Consider the following 18,396-nt stretch of genomic DNA (forward strand, 5'->3'; position numbering starts at 1 on the left):
TTGGCAGGGTGGGCAGCTGCATATGACCTAAATGACAATAGTCAGGAAAGAGGCTTTGCCCCAGTGATCCATAATAGCAACCTGTCACTCTGGCCACATTGCCAGCTACCATGTACTGTAGTGTTCTTTTGGCACTGAGCTCTTGCCTGTCCCTTTCTCTCTCCCACCAAAGATGTTGAGGCCCTTCCAAGATAGCTCTGACACAGGGGCACAGCCAGACTTGGGTCCAGAAGGCCTCCTTAAGCTGGGTATTCTGCCTGGCTCAGAGGGGGAACTGCATATTCTAAATGTACACCCTCCTTTTACAAAGGACCACAATAAACCAGTGATCAGGATGTAGGGGGGCGGCTGAGGGCCTCAGGAGATATACAGAAGATCCCAAAGGACCAAATGACGACAAACTCAGCACTATTACCCTCTCCTTGTCACAGCCCTCTGTAGTGGCAGGTGTTTACAGGCAGGACAGATGTGGGCCCTCTACCCTTGACACCTTGTGTGTACTCTGGTCTCTACCTCTATGGCTTAAGTCTCACCACCCCACTCATATCTTTAAATAAAATTGGCTTCTGTGTCCTCCCAGGTGGCACCCTGCCAAGGGTGGACCTAGTCTTCTTGGGAGTTCAAAGGAGGAATCCAGCCCCATCTCCAATTTTACTGGGCTTTCTCTGTGAACCAGCCCCTAGTCCTCAACCCCTAACAAGCGGAGAACAGCAACAGGCCTTGGGAATAGACAGGCAAGTGGTTCTGAGGCCACTCTCACATTGGTTTCAGGATGCCAACAGTAGCAGATGTAGGGGGGGCAAATGCTGGCACCATCTAAGGCAGCTGGGCATCGGGGCTTGTGGGTGGGAAAGCTGGCTTCTTCTGTGCAGGAATGCCATTTGCTTTAGGCGCTTTTGCCTATGGACAAAAAATAGCTGATCAGGGGTCTGGTTAACATCCCCCAAAATGTGACAGAACCCAGTGTCCAGACAGAGTGACCTCAGTTCTAGGACCAACACAGGTCTGCAACTCACTTCCTCATACTTCGTCCTCCAGTAGAAATGGGCTTCTCTATCCACATATAGCAAGAGCAGGTCACAGAGGAAGGTGACCTGGGAAAAGTAGGGCCCATCACATCCCAGCTTCCAAAGCTGCCTTCCCACCACCCTCTTAGCTGCAACATGCAGGCACTCACTTGCAGCCAGGGCAAACCCACAATGATTAGACTCACCACACCCAGCAAGGCTGCTCCCGTACCCACTGTGATGGCTGTGGGGATCAGCCCAAACTTCCCTGCCTAAGAGAGGCTTAGGTTGAGTCTTTTAGACCATGACTGCCCTCCCAAGCTTCTTCCAGGCCCATCTGTCTGAATTTCAAACCCTTACCTGACCAGTGACAAGGATGTCAAAGCGGATTCCATAGAGCTTGAGCAGACTCCGGGTCTCCACACCTGAGGCCTCCCACCAGTGATTGGATGTCCTTGGGTGGGGAAAGAGGGCTTTGGTGTCCATGCTGCCTTATTTCCAGGCTAGATGGGTTTTATTGGGCCTCAGTCTTACTTATAGGTTGACTCTCAGCCCAAGCCTGAGTCCTGGGTCTTGGCCCTAGGTAGGTGCTAAAGACAGGCCAGATATATGGCAGAGTTCCCTGCCTATGAAGGAGACCAAAAGACAGTAGGAGTTGGGAGGAATGGGAGGAGAAAAGCAGAGTATGGTTGGGCAGGCTGAGAACTGTCAGAACCTTGAGGCAGGAATTCATTTTTCCCAGAACTGGGGAAGAAGATTCACCTAAGGTGGCTTCCCAGAGCCCAGGAAGAAGGCCTGGGTAGAGAAAAGTAGGGCTGGCAAATCCACAGTAGGTGGAGAGGAAACAGAAAGCCAGAAGGGCTGGGGAGGTCGGGAAAGCCAGGCCAGACGGAACATGGTGAGTTGCATTAAGTGTATGTGTGGGGGTGGTGTACACATGTTTTCCTGTGTGGTGTCAAAGTGACAGAAGTAGCAGAAAGATCTCAATGGGTTTTACTTAAGTGATTGAAAGACATAATAATAAATGCAACTTAAGATCCTTGAGTGTGACAGGCACTGCTGGCTCATGCCTATAATCCTAACTACTCAGGAGGCTGAGATCTGAGCATTACAAAGCCAGGCTGAGAAGAAAAGTCTACGAGCCTCCTATCTCCAATTAACTACCAAAAAAGCTGGAAGTGGAGCTGTGGTTCAAGTGGTAGAGCACCAGCCTTGAGTAGCAAAGCTAAGGGACTGTATCTAGGATGTGAGTTCAAGCTCAGAATCAGTACACACACACACACACACACACACACACACACACACACACACACACACACAAGCCTTGAGTGCATCTTCAACTAGAAAGCACAAAAATTTAGAACCATTATTGGCACTGCTGTAGAAATATAAATATTAGATTTAATTGGCCAATGTCCAGTTTCTTGGGTGTAACGGTTGGTTGGCAGTCACATGGAAGGTCCTTGTTCTCAGTATTGGGAAGGGTGAGTGTCCAGTATCTGCCACTTATTTTAAAATAATTTTTCTTGCTTTTTTTTCTTCTGTCCTACTACTGGGGCTTGAATTCAGTGTCTCACACTGTTGCTCAAGGGTAGCACTTTCACTTGAACCACAGTTTTACTTCTGGCTTTTTGCTAGTTGATTGAAGATAAGCATTTCATGGACTTTTCTGCCCAGGCTGGCTTCAAACCATAATCCTCAGATCTCAGCCTCCTGAGTAGCTAAGATTACAGGCCTGAAACACTGCTACTCAGCTTTTGTTTTTCTTTTCCATGCTAGGGTATGAACTCAGGGCCTTATGCCTACTCTGCTTGTTTAGCTGGCATTTTACCACTTGAGTCCTGCTTCCATTCCAGCTCAGTTTCCCCATCCCCCAAAACAACTGTCATTTGGCTTTTTAATTAAAGTTAACATTCTACCACTTGAGCCACACAGCATTTTTTGATAGCTAATTGGAAATGGAGTCTCATGGACTTTTCTACCCTGGTTGCTTCAAACTCTGATTGTCAAGAATCAGGTAGATGAGTAGCTAGCATTACTAGCATGAGACATCAACACCAAGCTACTTGCAAATGCTTCTGTTTTGTTTTGCTTTGCTTTGCTTTGTTTCATGTTCTGCAAGGCTTAGGATCAAACACAAGGCCTTACATACCCTAGGCAAGCACTTTACCATATCTCAAAGGAGTTCTGTTTGAAATCTATCAAAATAACTAGTTTTTTTTTTTAAGACACGGAAGTGGCGCTGTGGCTCAAGTGGTAGAGCGCTAGCCTTGAGCTGAAGAGCTGAGGGACAGCGCCCAGGCCCAGAGTTCAGGCCCCATGACTGGACCAAAAAAAAAAAAAAAAAGACAGGGAAGAAAAAAATGCAAATGTGGCCAAATGTTAAAAATAAAACTAGTGACTACAAATGAATGGTATATGAATATGCATGACACTAACCTTTGAACTTACTACAGATGTTTTGGGGAAAAAGTTTAGATCAAACCATTAGGAGAAAATAAAAAACAAAATGTCCCATTGCTATACAAGGGAGCTGTTAGGAGCAGGGTTGGGTGGAAGAGGAGCCTTGCCAGGGTCTGGAAGCAGAGAGATTGTACTGACAGGATGTATAGCCAGATGGAGCCTGGGATGGAAAATAAGGGCTGTGAACACCCACTTCTGCCCCCTGGAAACTCTCTTAGGCATAGTGGACCTAGTTACAGTCTGTCCTGGAAGCCAGAGGGAAATGGGTAGGGGGAGACTTGACCCAGGAACAGCCAGCAGGCACTGGGAGCCATACCTGAAGTTGTAGCCTCTCTCTTGCAGCTGGAAAGAGTAGCGAGGCCAGCAGTCGGTGCCTCCGATGTCCAGGTTACAATCCCAGTGGACTGTGATGCCTACAGCGCCACCCTGCACACAGCATATATCTGCTCCCACTGGTGGGTGGGCCTGAGGTCCTCTCCCTGAGCCCTTCCACATCCCAAACATTGAGGACCCACCAACAATGCCAAGTCATCGAAGTTGGCTCCAGCTGCAGCCACAAGGTCCCCAATGCGGAACACAGGGCAGTAGGGGCTGGAGTGTGGATCGTAGCGACAGTGCTTGAAATAGGTGGTGTCCCAGGTGTCTAATGCATTGGTCCTGGGAAGGGGCAGGGCTGGGGAATTAGATCAGCTAGGGAACATAGAGGGTCTGGGGTCAGCCAGAGCCTGCCCATGCTTACTTGGAAAAGTTGAACTTGCTGAAGGTGACAGTATTTTTGATGAACAGCGTAAAGTTCTTGGCCTGGATCAGAAGAGGCTTCCTGTAGGTAGAGGGTATATTAGCAAGATTTTAACCACCCTGGAGTCCTTCCCTGGGAATCGGGAGACTTACATGGGCACAGCTCTGCTCTCCACTGGGCACCAACTCCAGATCTCACACGTACTATGGGTCTCATTGAATACCACACACTGACCTGTTTTTATGCCTTAAAAAAAGAACACAGGGGGCTGGGAATGTGGCCTAGTAGTAGAGTGCTTGCTCAGCATGCATGAAGTCCTGGGTTTGATTCCTCAGTACCACATAAACAGAAAAAAAAAAGTCAAAAGTGGCACTGTGGCTCAAGTGGTGGAGTGCTAGCCTTGAGCAAAAAGAAGCTCAGGGACGGTACCCAGGCCCTGAGCTCAAGCCCAAAGACTGGCAAACACACACACACACACACACACACACACACACACACACACACTGAACTCTAAGCCCTCAAGGACATGAAAGAGAAGCTGTTGGCAGAACAGGCAATGCCAGACAGGTGCAATAAAGCCTACCTTCAGGACCACCCAGGATTTCCTCCTCACTCCTTTCCCCAGGGGAGGTGCTGGAAGACAGAGCTCACACACTTACCATGGCTGTGCGTCCCCATCTCCCCTTCAGGGCAGTCCTCTTGGGCCCAGCAGTTAGCCAGTGGGACAGAGGGGTGCTGGGGTGGATGAGAGATCCTTAGTTACCAATAACTCAGGAAGAGATTCCTCTCCTCTGTGACTCAGCTCCATAGACCACAAGGACACACCTCTCCCCTACAGATTTTCCAGGATACGCTGGAGTTGGAGGCCAATGGGCAAACACACATTGGAAGGTTCAAATAAACAGAGACTGGGGGACAAGATGGAGGAGTGGACAACCAGCTGCCTTCTGATCAGATAAGGAAATAAGGACGAAGTGATGTAGCTTCTCTGGTACAATTTGGACAACAGAACAGAAAGGTGAAGGGACCTTGGCAAAGACAAGCTAATGATATTCGGCGTTCTAGGGTGGAGGCGAGAGGGTACAGCCAATAAAGAGCAGAACCTGAAGTCACAGGGAAGTAAGACCTACCATATTTGCTGGGGCCCCATAGACTAGTCCCTTCCCTGCTTGTTCACATTCATTGCCTTCACAGGGTCAGAGTTATGGCGATCGTCCATAGAGGAAGTGGGTATGCCAGAGAGCAAGGCAGCCTTGAGCTTCAGGAACTCTTATGGGGCCTTAGCTCCAGGGAATGGGAGGCAGAGTGACTGAAGAACTCTGAAAAGCCATAATGCAATGTGGGACTTTTGTGGGGAATGGACTTATGACCTTTGGACAGAGGACAAAGTGGAACCAACTACTCTTCTTTGCTGTCCTTACCTATATCTGTGTATACCCCTTCTCTGTACCATAAATGCCACATCTCTTTCAAATCATTGTGTCTCTAACAGGACTCTACTCAGTAGTCTCAGTGGCCCAACCAAAACATAAGAGATTAAGTTCCATCCCATTGCACCCATCCTGGCTCCCTTTTCCTTCCATTTTTCCTTCAAGCTCAGATCCTTAGCCCCTGAGATATTGAAATAACCTCTTCCACTCCAGTCCACATCTGCCCTTACCCCAAGAATCAGCAGATCAGCCTAGATAGAGGTTCTTCATCTTATCCAACCAGGACCCATGCCCAGGCCTCCCTCTCTGTCTTAACATTCTGTTCCAGCCAAATCTACCCTGCTCTTTGGGAGCTTATGCCTATAATCCTAGCTACTCAGAAAGTTAAGATCTGAGGATCATGCTCTGAGGCCAGCCCAAGCAGGAAAGTTTGTGAGACTGTTATCTCCAATAAACTATTCAGAAAAAAAAAAACAGAAGTGGCACTGTGGCTCAAGTGGTAGAGCGCTGGCCTTGAGCAAAAGAAGCTCAGGGATACTGCCTAGGCTCTGAGTTGAAGCCCTGGAACTGGCAAAAAAATAAAATTAAAATTAATTTAAAAAAAAGAAGCTCAGGGGTCTGGGAATGTGGCTTAGTGGCAGAATGCTTGCCTAGCATGCATGAAGCCCTGGGTTCGATTCCTCAGTACCACATAGACAGAAAAGACCAGAAATGGTGCTGTGGCTTAAGTGGTAGAGTGCTAGCCTTTAGCAAAAGAAGCTCAGGGACAGTGCCCAGGCACTGAGTTCAAGCCTCATGACCAACTCTCACCCCCTACCACCACCACCACACAAAAAAAGTTGAACCTCACATTCCAGGCTTTTGCAACATACTATAAGTTGGCATTAATAAACCCTGGACCTCTGGTTTTTACTTGAAGAAATTTAAGTCCTTGAACAAAGCCAAACAAGTCCTAAATACCATCAAGCTTCCTTATAAAACTTGACATAAGCCGGGTACCAGTGGCTCATGCTTGTAATCCTAGCTACTCAGGAGGCTGAAATCTGAGGATTGTGGTTGGAAGCCAGCCTGAGCAGAAACATCTGTGAGGCTCTTACCTCCAGTTAACCACCAGAAAACCAGAAATGGAGCTGTGGCTCAAAGTAGTAGAGCACTAGCCTTGAGTGAAGAGGCTCAGGGACAGCACCCAGACCTTCAGTTCAAGCCCCATGGCCAATTAATGAAGGGGTAGGGAGGAAGGGAGGGAGAGAGAAAGAAGCAGGTGGCCAGGATACTAAGGAGAGCCAGTTAGCTCTGGTTAGCTTCAGGAAACCAGGTTGTTGGAGCGACGGATCTCATGCAGCATGGCAGTTGCATGAGAAGAGCCAGATTCCTCAAACATGGGCAATGAGGAATCCCACAGGTTCCAGAAAAGTCAAGTTCATGTTCCCAGCAAAATTTCAGAGCAGTCTACAGAGAGAACTAAATGGACATCTTTAAGCATCAGGAAAGGGAGAAGATACAGTGTGGATCATCCAAAGGTAAGCAAATCCTTTGTATAGATGCCTCCTCTCTTCTGGGGTAAGGGTCTGGACATGTGAGATCCCCTACACCCAGAATGGGACCATCCACCAGAGACAAGCATCTTAACAAGCATCCTCCAGCCCAGCAAGTGATCAAATGTTCCACTTGATTAAAAAAAGATGTTACCATAGAGATAGGCATCCACAGTTATATTTTGGGTATCAACCATTTAAATCTATATAGAGAGGTTAACCAGTGGGCTGTTCTCTGACAAATGCTAAATCACTTGGGACAATCCCAGACCTGGGCTCAGGTGGCAGGATGGGGCAGGAATGGTGACATTTCAGGGAGAGAATCTGCATTTCTGGATGAGAAATGGCCAAGAACAAGATTGGCTCATTTGAAGAGTGCCTAGACATCAACATGGTGCTGGTAGCTCATGCTTGTCATCATAGATATTCATGAGGTTGAAATACAAAGATTGCATTTTGAAGCCAATCCAGATAGAAAAAGCCAGTGAGGTTCTTAGTTCCAATTACAGCAAAAAAAAAAAGCCAGATGTGGAGGTTTGGCTTACATGATCAAACGCCAGCCAGCCTTGAACAAAAGAAGCCAAGCAAGAATGCAAAGCCCTGAGTTCAAGCCCCAGTCCTAGCACACATAAGCACACACAAAGTACCCAGAGGTCATAATGATTCCAAACTCATTCCAAGCAGAAGTGCTAGTTTACCCCGCAATATGGTCACTGCCTTGGGACACAATAATAAAGACTGAAAACAGAGAAGGGGATGTGATCTTCCCCTTTGTTGTTTAAGAGGCTATCTGAGCTTGCGCCTGGCTTGGGGCATTAAAAGTACAGAATCAGGAGGGAAGAGCTGGTACTCAGAGATCTCAGTTCTGTCACCCACAGGCGGGGTGGTCTTGAACATGTGCTTCACTTCCTGAACTTCAGTGATTTCTTCCTTGAGACTCAGTAGTTATGAGCCCTAAACAAGATAATTTGCAGAAAGATGAGCCTGGTGCCTAGGACACACTAAGTACACACTGAATAATCTTTAGCCACTTGGGAATCAGAAAGGCAAGGTGGCTGGTGATCCAGGACTGGTGGAGGAAGTGGGGACTTACTCGGAGGTTTTGGATAAACTTACCTCTGGGCATCTGCCTTGAACTTGAGCCGGCGTCACAAGAAGATTGGTCACCAAGAAGAACACATTCTCTCCCTAAGAGGTAAGTCTCAAGGTTGGTCCTGGCTAGGCTACTCCAACTGGAAGAGTCAGAGGCCATAACCTGGTTTAATTTGTTGTTGTTGTTGTCACTGGGATTTGAACTCAAGGCCTTGTGTTTGTTAGACAACAGTCAAGCCACACACCAGTCCTCTGTCTTTCAGTCTCCCACTTTTTCCCAAGTAGACTTTGAGCCAAGATTTTCCTACCTCTGCTTCCCAAGTAGCTGGCATTACAGATATACATGACCACACTCAGCTTGCTGTTTGTTTCTTTTGTGGCTAGTGTTCTATCACCCAAACCCAGGAGCCTGATTTTGTGTGTGTGTGTGTGTGTGTGTGTGTGTGTGAATGAACTCACAAGCTATTACTGGGGTTTGAATTTGGGGCCTATGTGTTGTACTTTAGCTTTTTCCACTCAAGGCTACCATGCTACCATTTGAGCCCCAGCTCCACTGGTGGCTTTTTGGTGGTTAATTGGAGATAAGAGTCTCATAGACTTTCCTGCATGGCAGCAGCTTGGTTTTTGAGGGGAAAGTTCTTCACCTCACCTAGTCACCAACTTCATCCCCTAGAAGATACCTCCAGTGAGACAGGAGGAAGCAACTATTGGAGGCTGGCTGAGTTTCTGGCTGCATCTGAGCCCAGGAAGCCTTAGTCAGTCAGTCTGTCTGTCTGTCTGATTCTCTGTCTCTGTCTCTGTCGCCGTGTCTCTGGATTTCAACACATTTGCTCAGCTGGTGTTCTACCACATGAACTATGCCTCCAGTTGACTTTTTGCTGGTTATTTTTGAGATGGAGTCTCATGGACTTTTCTGCTCAGGCTGGCTTTGAACTGCAGTCCTTTGAATCTCAACTTTCTGAATAGCTAGGATTATATTATTTTGATATACTATATATTATATTAGGAGCCACTGGTGCTCAAAATATCTCTTTGATACAAGTTATTTCTCATATTTATTTGCATTCCCTCAACCCTCCTAGGCACTGTAGATAGAGGGGGGTTGAAGGCTGTATGTGATTGGCCTCATGTCCCTGGTAGTGGCCTCAGGAACCTACCTGTGGTGGCTTCACAAAGTCAGCTACATCCCAAAGCCGGTTCTCCAGCTCTTTGATCTGTGTCACAGAAACCCCTTTGAGTTTGGTGATGACAGAAACATGGGGGTCCAAGTCTCGCTCCTGGTAGCCTTTCTTCACAATGAGGGCCCACCTGGGGAGGTGAGGGACAATGTGCTATCACCATGGCATGAGATGGACAGTGGAGAGGCTGGGTCCTATACACTTGGCTCCTTCGCCACCCACCCTATAGGCTATCCCCTCAGCATCTAGGGTCCTTGCCTCCTCTCTGCCCTCACCAATCATTCCAGAATCCCTGAACAGGCTAGAAATCCCAACCAGTCAGAGAGCCCAGAGCCATCATATGTAGACTGCTTTTACTACAACCACTTTTACCATCCAATGTCCCCACCTCTATCCCCACTATCACTACTTACACTCAGTTCACTCCTTTTTTTTTCCTGATATTGGAGCTCGGATTCAAGGACTGGGCATGTCCTTTAGAATTTAACTCAAAGTTAGTGCTTTACCACTTTAGCCACAGCTCCACTTCTGGCTTTCTGGTGGTTAATTGTATAAGAGTTTTACCGACTTTCCTGCCCCAGCTGGCTTTGAACAGAAATCCTCAGATCTCAGGTTCCTGAATAGCTAGGATTATAGACAGGAGCCACTGGCACCTTGTGAGCTACCCCCGCACCAGTCCTAGGGCTTGAACTCAGGATCTAGGTGCTATCCTTGAACTTCTTTTGCTCAAGGCTATCACTCTTATCACTTGAGCCACAGCTTTACTACTTGGAGCTTTTTTGGTAATTTTTGGAAATTAGAGTCTCATGGACTTTCCTGCCTGGGCTGGCTTTGAACTGCAATTCTCAGATCTCAGCTTCCTGAGTAGCTAGGATTATAAGCATGAGCCACCAGTGCCTGGTGCTTTTACTTCAAACTAGAGCTAATGGTCTTTTTGGGGGCCGTCAGTGCTCTAGCTCTCATGAATGTCAGTAATACCACCATCAGTGTCTGGACAGGAATGGGGATGCAACCCAACATGGGACTGGGGACAAAGCCCTGAAAAGGAGCCAGGTAGACACACATCTTGTTCTGATGATATCTGAATAGACAAAGATTACTCCTTCTGCCTACCCTGCCACTTCCCTCCCCCCATCCCCCTGACACCCCCCACAAGCATCATGGTTTTTTAAACTCCCAACCCTCAGCCCCACAAAAACCAACCATGATCCCTCCAGGCAGCCTGTCGAAGATTTCCCTCTTACCCCACCACATAGGCCACCACTCCGAGTTGCAGCAGTCTCTGTAAGATGCCCACCTTCCAGTTCCTGGTCATGACATACTTCTCTGTCTTATAATCTAGGAGCCCCCGGGCTGCTGCTGCCCCTAGGAAGCCCATGTTCCCAGCTCCTGCTGTCAGCTACCTATGAGTCAGCATAGCAGCTGCAGCCACTACAGAGCTGGAGGCACAGCAGGCGCCCAACCAGGCCAGGCCACACAGTTGTTAAAGGGACACCTCCTGGGCAGAATCCAGTTCTGGGCTCCGTCCCAAGTCCTATCTACCCTGGGCCTCTCGTTCTCTCCAGAGTCCTTCTGATGGAAGAACATACCCCTGCTTTCTGATTCCACTTCCTTATAGGGTAGGAAATGACAGATGTAAGTGCTGTGAAAGGTCTTTATGTGGCAGCAGAATCCTAAGGAAAGTTTCAGGAAGAGATGGCCATTGAGCTAATGCTTGCAGCTCTTACGTTTTTTCTGGAGAAGTGGCTCTGACTCCAGAAAGAAACCTGCACCCATGACAGAGCTACTGGAGTCAGAAAAGAGCCTGTAAAAGCTTTGAGAACACTCCACAAGCTCTGGAGTCAGGAGAACCATAGAAGGTGTGACATTGGCTAAAATGCATTGTAATCATAATCCGACTTGTGGAATTGAAACAAACCCTTTATACAACTACTTAAAAAAATAAAGCCAGGTGCCAGGAGCTCATGCCTGTAATCCTAGCTATTTAGGAGTCAGACATCTGAGGATTGCAGTTCAAAGCTAGCCTGGGCAGGAAAGTCCATGAGACTCTTATCTCCAATTAACCACCAAAAAGCTGGAAGTGGAGCTGTGGCTCAAGTGGTAGTGCACTAGCCTTGCACAAAAGAGCTCAGAGACATTGCTCAGGTCCTAAATTCAATCCTTAGGAGCTCCACAGAGGCGGTAAATAAATAAAATTTTAAAGAGATGCTGGCACCTCACAAAGCAGCAGGAAAAATGAACGCCCCAAAGGTGCCCACCCCTGTGCATGGCAGTGAGGCTCACATTAATTCACCCTGCTTCATGTTGGTGCAGGCCAGTCGCGGTTTCTATGGCGACCAGCAACACGAGGTTGCCATGAAACCGCTGCGGCGGGGGGGGGGGGGGGGGGGGGGGTAGGTAGGGAAAAGCTGCCACTGGTTGCGATGAACGCCTGTTGTCTATGTGCCGCATTCCATTGGTCAGTGAGGCAGCAGGGCCCGCCCACATTCCGGGGCAGCCTTCCAAGTGTGAGCACTGCTAGGTACAACTGAGAAGTGGGCTTAAGGATGAAAGATCCCTTCGAGGGAGCTGATGAGGATGAAGAACTGGAGGAAGGAGCGATGGCAGTCGCTGGAGCTTTTGCAGAGCTCCAAGAGGCTGAGGACAGTTTGAACGCAGATTTGGACTCGGACCAGGAAACGGAAGGTGCCCCTGGGGCAGGAGGAGCCAGGCTTGATTCTCACCTTGAGGGTTTTTCCAGCATGGGTGGACTGGCTGGGCTGAACGGGGTGTCCTCAGGTAGTTAGTGGTGCTTCGTGCCCTCTGAGCTCTTCTGGGGACAGTCCGAGGGCCACCATTAGCTAGGCGTCCGTGGTTCACCCTTGTAACCCTAGCTCCTCTGGAGGCTGAAATCTGAGGATCCAGATTCGAAGCCAGTCTGTGTAGGGAAGCCCATAAAACTCTTTATGTCCAAGTAACCACCAAAAATTGGGAAATGGAACATTTTAGTGATAGAGCACTAGCCTTGAGAATAAAAGCTAAGCGACAACGCCTACATCCTGAGTTCAAGACCAATATTGGGGGAGGGGCGAGGGAGAGTTCCACCATCAAGAATTCACTTCCCAGTAGCACCACTAATAATAATAATGATAATAATACCCTTGCTTCCAGAACAATATTTAAATGCCAGACCCTGCCAAACATTCTGAAATAGGTTCAAGGCTGAAAAAACAGAATCTATAGGAAAAACTAAGCTAATGGATCCATAGGGTTTAGAATTGTTTCAGTCCCCCCCCCACACACATACAATGTTCATAAAACACTGTGTGTATGGGGGGTACATTATGCACTTTAACATTGAACAGTGCCCTAATTCTGGGAGAGAGTTTGCTTTCTCTGTAATATGAAAGCAATAGTCCTATATGCACAGGAAGAAACAGTCCATACGTGTGATGTCCCCTGTCTCTTACTAGGCATCCATGGGCACAGAGAGCTAGCCAAGGATCCTCTCTGCCTGAGGTCTTGCCAGACCCATAGCATTATGCCTGTCTCCTGCTTTTTTCGACAACGGATTGCTGGGGAATTGAACCTTCGGCATCGTGGTCTAGGGCCTCAGGTACCTATGGAGGGGCACTGGAGCAAAGCTTAAAGAAGAAGGACCAGGGAGACAGTGGCCTTGACTCTTCTTGAGGCCATTGCACATATTCAGCTGTCTTCTGTGTCAAGTATGGGACACAGGACAGAGATTGTGACTGATATCAGTATAAGGGGTGGGGAGGCTGAGGGTTCCTACCTGCTTAAATTTAGGTCAGACAGGACTCCTCCAGGAGGCAAGATCTGGGTGGAGCCAAGAGGGAGAAACAGGTGTTCCCAGGGAAGGGAAGCCTTTCCAGTTAGAAAGCATGGAGTCTAGCCAGGCACCAGTGGCTCACACCTGTAATCCAAGCTACTCAGGAAGCTGAGATCTGAGGATCGTAGTTCAAAGCCAGCCCGGGCAGGAAAGCCTGTGAGACTCTTATCTCCAATAAACCACCAGAAAACCAGAAGTGGCACTGTGGCTCAAGTGGTAGAGCGCTAGCCTTGAGCTGAAGAGCTGAGAGACAGTGTCCAGGCCAGAGTTCAAGCTCCATGACCAACCAAAAAGAAAAAAGAAAAAGAAAGCATGGAGTCTATTGAGTCCTGGGAACATGAGCCAGATAAATGGGTAGCCATGTTTGGAGCCCTCAGCTTTGGACAGGCCCAGCCCTCACACCCCTCTGTTCTGTGCCAGGGGGCCCAGGCTGTAGCTTTCACATTGACCAACAATCCCTCCATTAAGAGGCTGGATCTTCGGGACAATGGTCTCTGTGGGACTGGTGCAGAGGTCCTGGCAGCTGTCCTGAGAAAAAGTAGCAGTATCTGTGGTAGGTACTGAGCCTGGGAGGAAAAGACCTTTTCCTGGAGGAAAAGACCTTTATACTTGGGCCCTGCTGGGGGTGTGTGGCTGGGGTGGGGAGGACTGTCTTCACAGGTTGAGTTAGACCCTCCAGGGGTACAGTCAATGTTGGAGGCCACTCTCTTCCTCTGATATACCACAGCCCACTCACCCCACTTGTCCTCCCCTCACCCCCACACCGGGTAGACTCCCAATGCCTGAGGCAGTGTGAGAGATACAGAAACGGGCGGTGGTGGACAGGGTGCATCCAAAAATCAGCTCTGCCACCTAAGAGAATCAATCTGTGAAATGACCCCAACCATCTTGTAGCCCTAGGAGTTGTACTCTGCAACTGTGATGTGGTCTGCAGATAAGATGAGACAAAACCAAGATAAAGCACATAATTTCTTTCTGAATGGACAGTATGGGCCAATATTGCCAGTCCCTGGCAATGTGGCAGAGAGGGCTTCTGGGTAGGATATGATGTTGCTAGATCCCCTTCAACAGGGGGGTGCCACCCCTCTTCTGCATTGTTCTCCACAGCCATACAGGTAGGTGGTTTTTAACCCCGTGACAAAGAGGCTCGCTGACATTGAGGAATTGGGAGGTCAGAGACCCCAAGAGATCTAGCCAGTAGCAGTAATGGCAGAGATGCCACCATGCTACCTCACGACAGTTCCCCTGCAAAGCCCCTTTCTCTGTCATGATCCTGGGATAGAGGGAATTGGAGGAGAATTATGCCTGACTGAACAGTGGTCTTGGCCCTCCAGATGTGGACCTGTCAGAGAACCAGCTGGGAGTCACAGGGGCCCAGGCCCTCTGTGCTGCCCTTGCAGAGAACCAGACTGTACAAAAGATACAGCTGGCAGGGAATCATCTGGAGGAGCAGGCAGCTCAGCACCTTGCAGCATTCCTGCTGGCCCACACGAGCGTGAAATCCCTGGACCTCAGCTATAACCAGTTGAATGACCTAGCAGGTAATATGTGGTCTGGGCCACTATGGGACATGAAACCTTTTTTTTTTTTTTTAATCAGTCATGGGGCTTGAACTCAGGGCCTAGGCACTGTTCTTGAACTCTTTTTGCTAGCTCCCTCCCACTTTGAGCTTCAGTGCCACTTCTGGTTTTCTGGTGGCTCATTGGAGATAACAGTCTCATAAACTTCTCTGCCCGGGATGGCTTTGAACTGCAATCCTCAGATCTCAGCTTACTGAATAGCTAGGATTACAGATGTGAACCAACAGTGCCTGGCAGGACATGAAACTTTATTGTTGTTCTGTTAGTGGGAGAGAGAGTTGGCAAGGCCACATTCTGCATACGCCAGAGAATATCCACATGCCATTTCTGCTTCCCACACCCACCTTAGCCCACTCTTCTACTCTATTCATCTCAAGAATATCTCCTTGGGGGTTTGGAAGGTGGCCCAGTGGTAGAGTGCTTGCCTTGCATGCATGAGGCACTGGGTTCGATTCCTCAGCACCACATAAGCAGAAAACGCCGGAAGTGATGCTATGGCTCAAGTGGTAGGGTGCTACTCTTGAGCTGAAGAGCTGAGGGACAGTGCCCAGGCCCAGAGTTCAGGCCCCACGACCAACCAAAAAATATATATATATATATCTTCTTTCTCACTGTTATATATGTCCACATTGATTTAATAACTAGAAGAAACACAGCCTCAAACAAAAAGTCCCTGGTTTCAAGAAGGGGCCCATGTGGAATTACAGTGACTCAATCTGAAATCCCAGTTCTTTGGGAGGCAGAGAACTAGAGAGTTGCAATTTGAGGCCAGCTAGGGCAAAAATCACATAATTTCTTACAACAGATACTATTTTAACAAATAAGTCAGGCACAGTGGCATATGCCTATAATCCCAGCTATGTAGGAGACTATAAGCAGTGGGAATGGAAGAGCTATAAGCTAAGGCCTGTCAAGGCAGTGCAGCTCATACATACGTACACAGGAGTTGGCGTGGGACCTGGGAAGGACAAAGTTTAAACAAAGACCTTTTTTGTTTGCTTGTTTTATTGTTCTTTTTATTTCTTTATTGTTATTATAAAGGTGATATACGGAGGTATTTGTTTGTTTTTGTTTCTGTTTTTTGTCAATTGAGGGGTCGAACTCTGGGCCTGGGACCTGTCCCTCAGCTCTTCAGCTCAAGGCTAGCACTCTATACCACTTGAGCCACAGCACCACTTCCAGTTTTCTGGTGGTTTATTGGAGTAAGGGTCTTATGGGCTTTCCTGCCCAGGCTGACTTTGAACCATGATCCTCAGATCTCAGCCTCCTCAATAGCTAGAATTACAGATATGAGCCACCAGCGCCCAGTTAAGGTTTTGTTTTGTTTTGTTTTTGGGTCCGGTCGCGGGGCCTGAACTCTGGGCCTGGGCGCTGTCCCTCAGCTCTTCAGCTCAAGGCTAGCGTTCTACCACTTGAGCCACAGCACCACTTCCGGCTTTTTTCTTTTTGCTTATGTGGTGCTGAGGAATGGAACCCAGGGCCTCAGGCATACAAGGCAAGCGCTCTACCACTGAGCCACCTTCCCAGCCCCCGGTATTTTTTTTTTTTTGATGTCAGTACTAGGGCCTGACGTAAGGGCTTTGTCTTGGGCTCTGGCTTGGCGTTTTTAAAAAAATTATAAAACATTGTATTTTGCTGGGTGCTGGTGGCTCACACCTGTAATCCTAGCTACTCAGGATGCTGAGATCTGAGGATCGCAGTTCAAAGCCAGCCTGGGCAGGAAAGTCCATGAGACTCATATCTCCAATTAACCACAGAAAACCGGAAGTGTTGCTGTGGCTCAAGTGGTAGAGTGCTAGCCTTGAGCTGAAGAGCACAGGGACTGAACCCAAGCCCAGAGTTCAAGCCCCACAACCAACCCCAAAAAAATTGCATTTTATTTCTCTTTTGTTTTGGTTTTAAGAGTACATTTGGTAAAAATTCTGGGTTAGTCATAAAAGCATTATTACTGATTTTTTTCTTTCTTTTTTTCTCTTTCTTTCTTTCTTTCTGTTGGTTGTGGGGCTTGAACTCTGGGCCTGGGCGCTGTCCCTGAGCTCTTTAGCTCAAGGCCCTGAGCTCTTCAGCTCACTTTACCACTTGAGCCACAGCACCACTTCCAGCTTTTTCTGTTTATGTGGTGCTGAGGAATTGAACCAAGGGCCTCATGCATACGAGGCAAGTACTCTACCACTGAGCCACCTTCCAAGCCCAATTTTTTTTCTTAATAAGTGAAATTCCAAAATATATTCACAGATAAAGTAGAGCTTGTTGATACTGTTGGAGGTTAGAGTTCTTTAAGATATACCTGCTGTCATGAAATGATTCAGAGAGTTTGATGTAGTTGTTCACATACCAGTTTTTTTTCTTTTTTTTTTTTTTCCTGTTCATAAGCCTTAAACTCTGATCTTGAGCACTGTCCCTGAGCTCCTTTTGCTCAAGGCTAGTGCTGTACCACTTTGAACTACTTCCAACTTTTTCAGTGACTAATTGAAGATAGGATTCTCATGAAGTTTTCTTCCCTAGATGTCTTTGAACCACAATCCTCAGATTTCAGCCTCCTGAGTAGTTAAAATCATAGGCTTGAGCCATCAGTGCCCAACTGTGTACATCTTTTTAAAATTTTTTACAATTTTTAATTGAGATTGATTACATAAATTTCACAGTATTGTGGGATAGTGATTCTCAGTTAAAGTCACAAACATGTTTTTGTTTTTTTGTTTTTGTTTTTTTTTTGGGTCTGGTCATGGGGCCTGAACTCTGGGCCTGGTGCTGTCCCTCAGCTCTTCAGCTCAAGGCTAGCGCTCTACCACTGGAGCCACAGCGCCACTTCCGGCTTTTTTCTTTTTGCTTATGTGGTGCTGAGGACTTGAACTCAGGGCCTCTGGCATGCAAGGCAAGCACTCTACCACTGAGCCACCTTCCCAGCCCCACAAACATGTTTTAACCTTCACAAGGCAAATTGTCATTATCATGGTCGATAAAGTTTGTGAATTCTATGAGCTTTGACAATACAACTATTTCTTCCACATCAGGTGATATGTACATTTCTTTCCTTTTGCTTAGTATAGGCTGTTCCCTCCTTTCTTCTCATTCCCTCCCTCCTACCACTGCCCTTGATTTGCTTAGTTCATTTTCATCAATGTCCAGTGCAGCTGATGGGCTCCTCTGTTGTATATTTTCCTGTTTCCTTCTGATTCTGTGCCTTCCTCATAGTTTCCCTCAGATGTGCACATATAAATCTTTATCATATATGTGGTCAAGAACATGGAGTCATTTAGAAATGATACGACAAAATTAAGTAGAGGTCTTTTGTTTCTTTAGTCCTGTTTACTTTGTCACATCTCCTTGCATTTTGAATTTAACATTCACATATCAGGGAGACCATGTGCTGTTTGTCTTACCTCACTCAAAATGATTTGTTCTAGTTCTATTCATTTCCCTGCAAATGCCTTTCTTTTTTTTTTTTTTGATTTTTTTTTTATTGTAAAGATACTATACAGAGGGTTACAGTTACATGAGTGAGGTAATGAGTACACTTCCTCTTGAACATTGTTAGCCCCT

General features: G+C 47.4%; 2 protein-coding genes across 2 annotated transcripts in view; one reads left to right on the forward strand and one right to left on the reverse strand.

The window, feature by feature from the left end:
* Positions 1-811: 811 nt before the first annotated feature.
* Positions 812-10,822, reverse strand: P2rx6 (purinergic receptor P2X, ligand gated ion channel, 6). The gene is made up of 12 exons (XM_013031554.1): positions 10,689-10,822; positions 9,424-9,574; positions 8,291-8,362; positions 4,869-4,944; positions 4,362-4,455; positions 4,210-4,290; positions 3,986-4,127; positions 3,787-3,896; positions 1,368-1,461; positions 1,214-1,279; positions 1,017-1,094; positions 812-900 (listed from the first exon to the last, which is right to left on the reverse strand). Exons 1-12 carry the CDS (start codon positions 10,820-10,822, stop codon positions 817-819), a joined length of 1,182 nt encoding a protein of 393 aa, XP_012887008.1. The 3' UTR covers positions 812-816.
* Positions 10,823-11,990: 1,168 nt separating this feature from the next.
* Lrrc74b (leucine rich repeat containing 74B) overlaps positions 11,991-18,396 on the forward strand; it is a 24,645-nt gene continuing 18,239 nt past the window's right edge. The window contains exons 1-4 of the mRNA XM_013031512.1: positions 11,991-12,129; positions 12,897-13,039; positions 13,694-13,826; positions 14,608-14,814. Coding sequence (XP_012886966.1) covers positions 11,991-12,129; positions 12,897-13,039; positions 13,694-13,826; positions 14,608-14,814 — 622 coding nt within the window. The remainder of the gene's footprint in view (positions 12,130-12,896; positions 13,040-13,693; positions 13,827-14,607; positions 14,815-18,396) is intronic.

The sequence above is a fragment of the Dipodomys ordii genome, unplaced genomic scaffold (assembly GCF_000151885.1).
Source record: "Dipodomys ordii isolate 6190 unplaced genomic scaffold, Dord_2.0 Scaffold141, whole genome shotgun sequence".
NCBI classification, from domain to species: Eukaryota; Metazoa; Chordata; class Mammalia; order Rodentia; family Heteromyidae; genus Dipodomys; species Dipodomys ordii.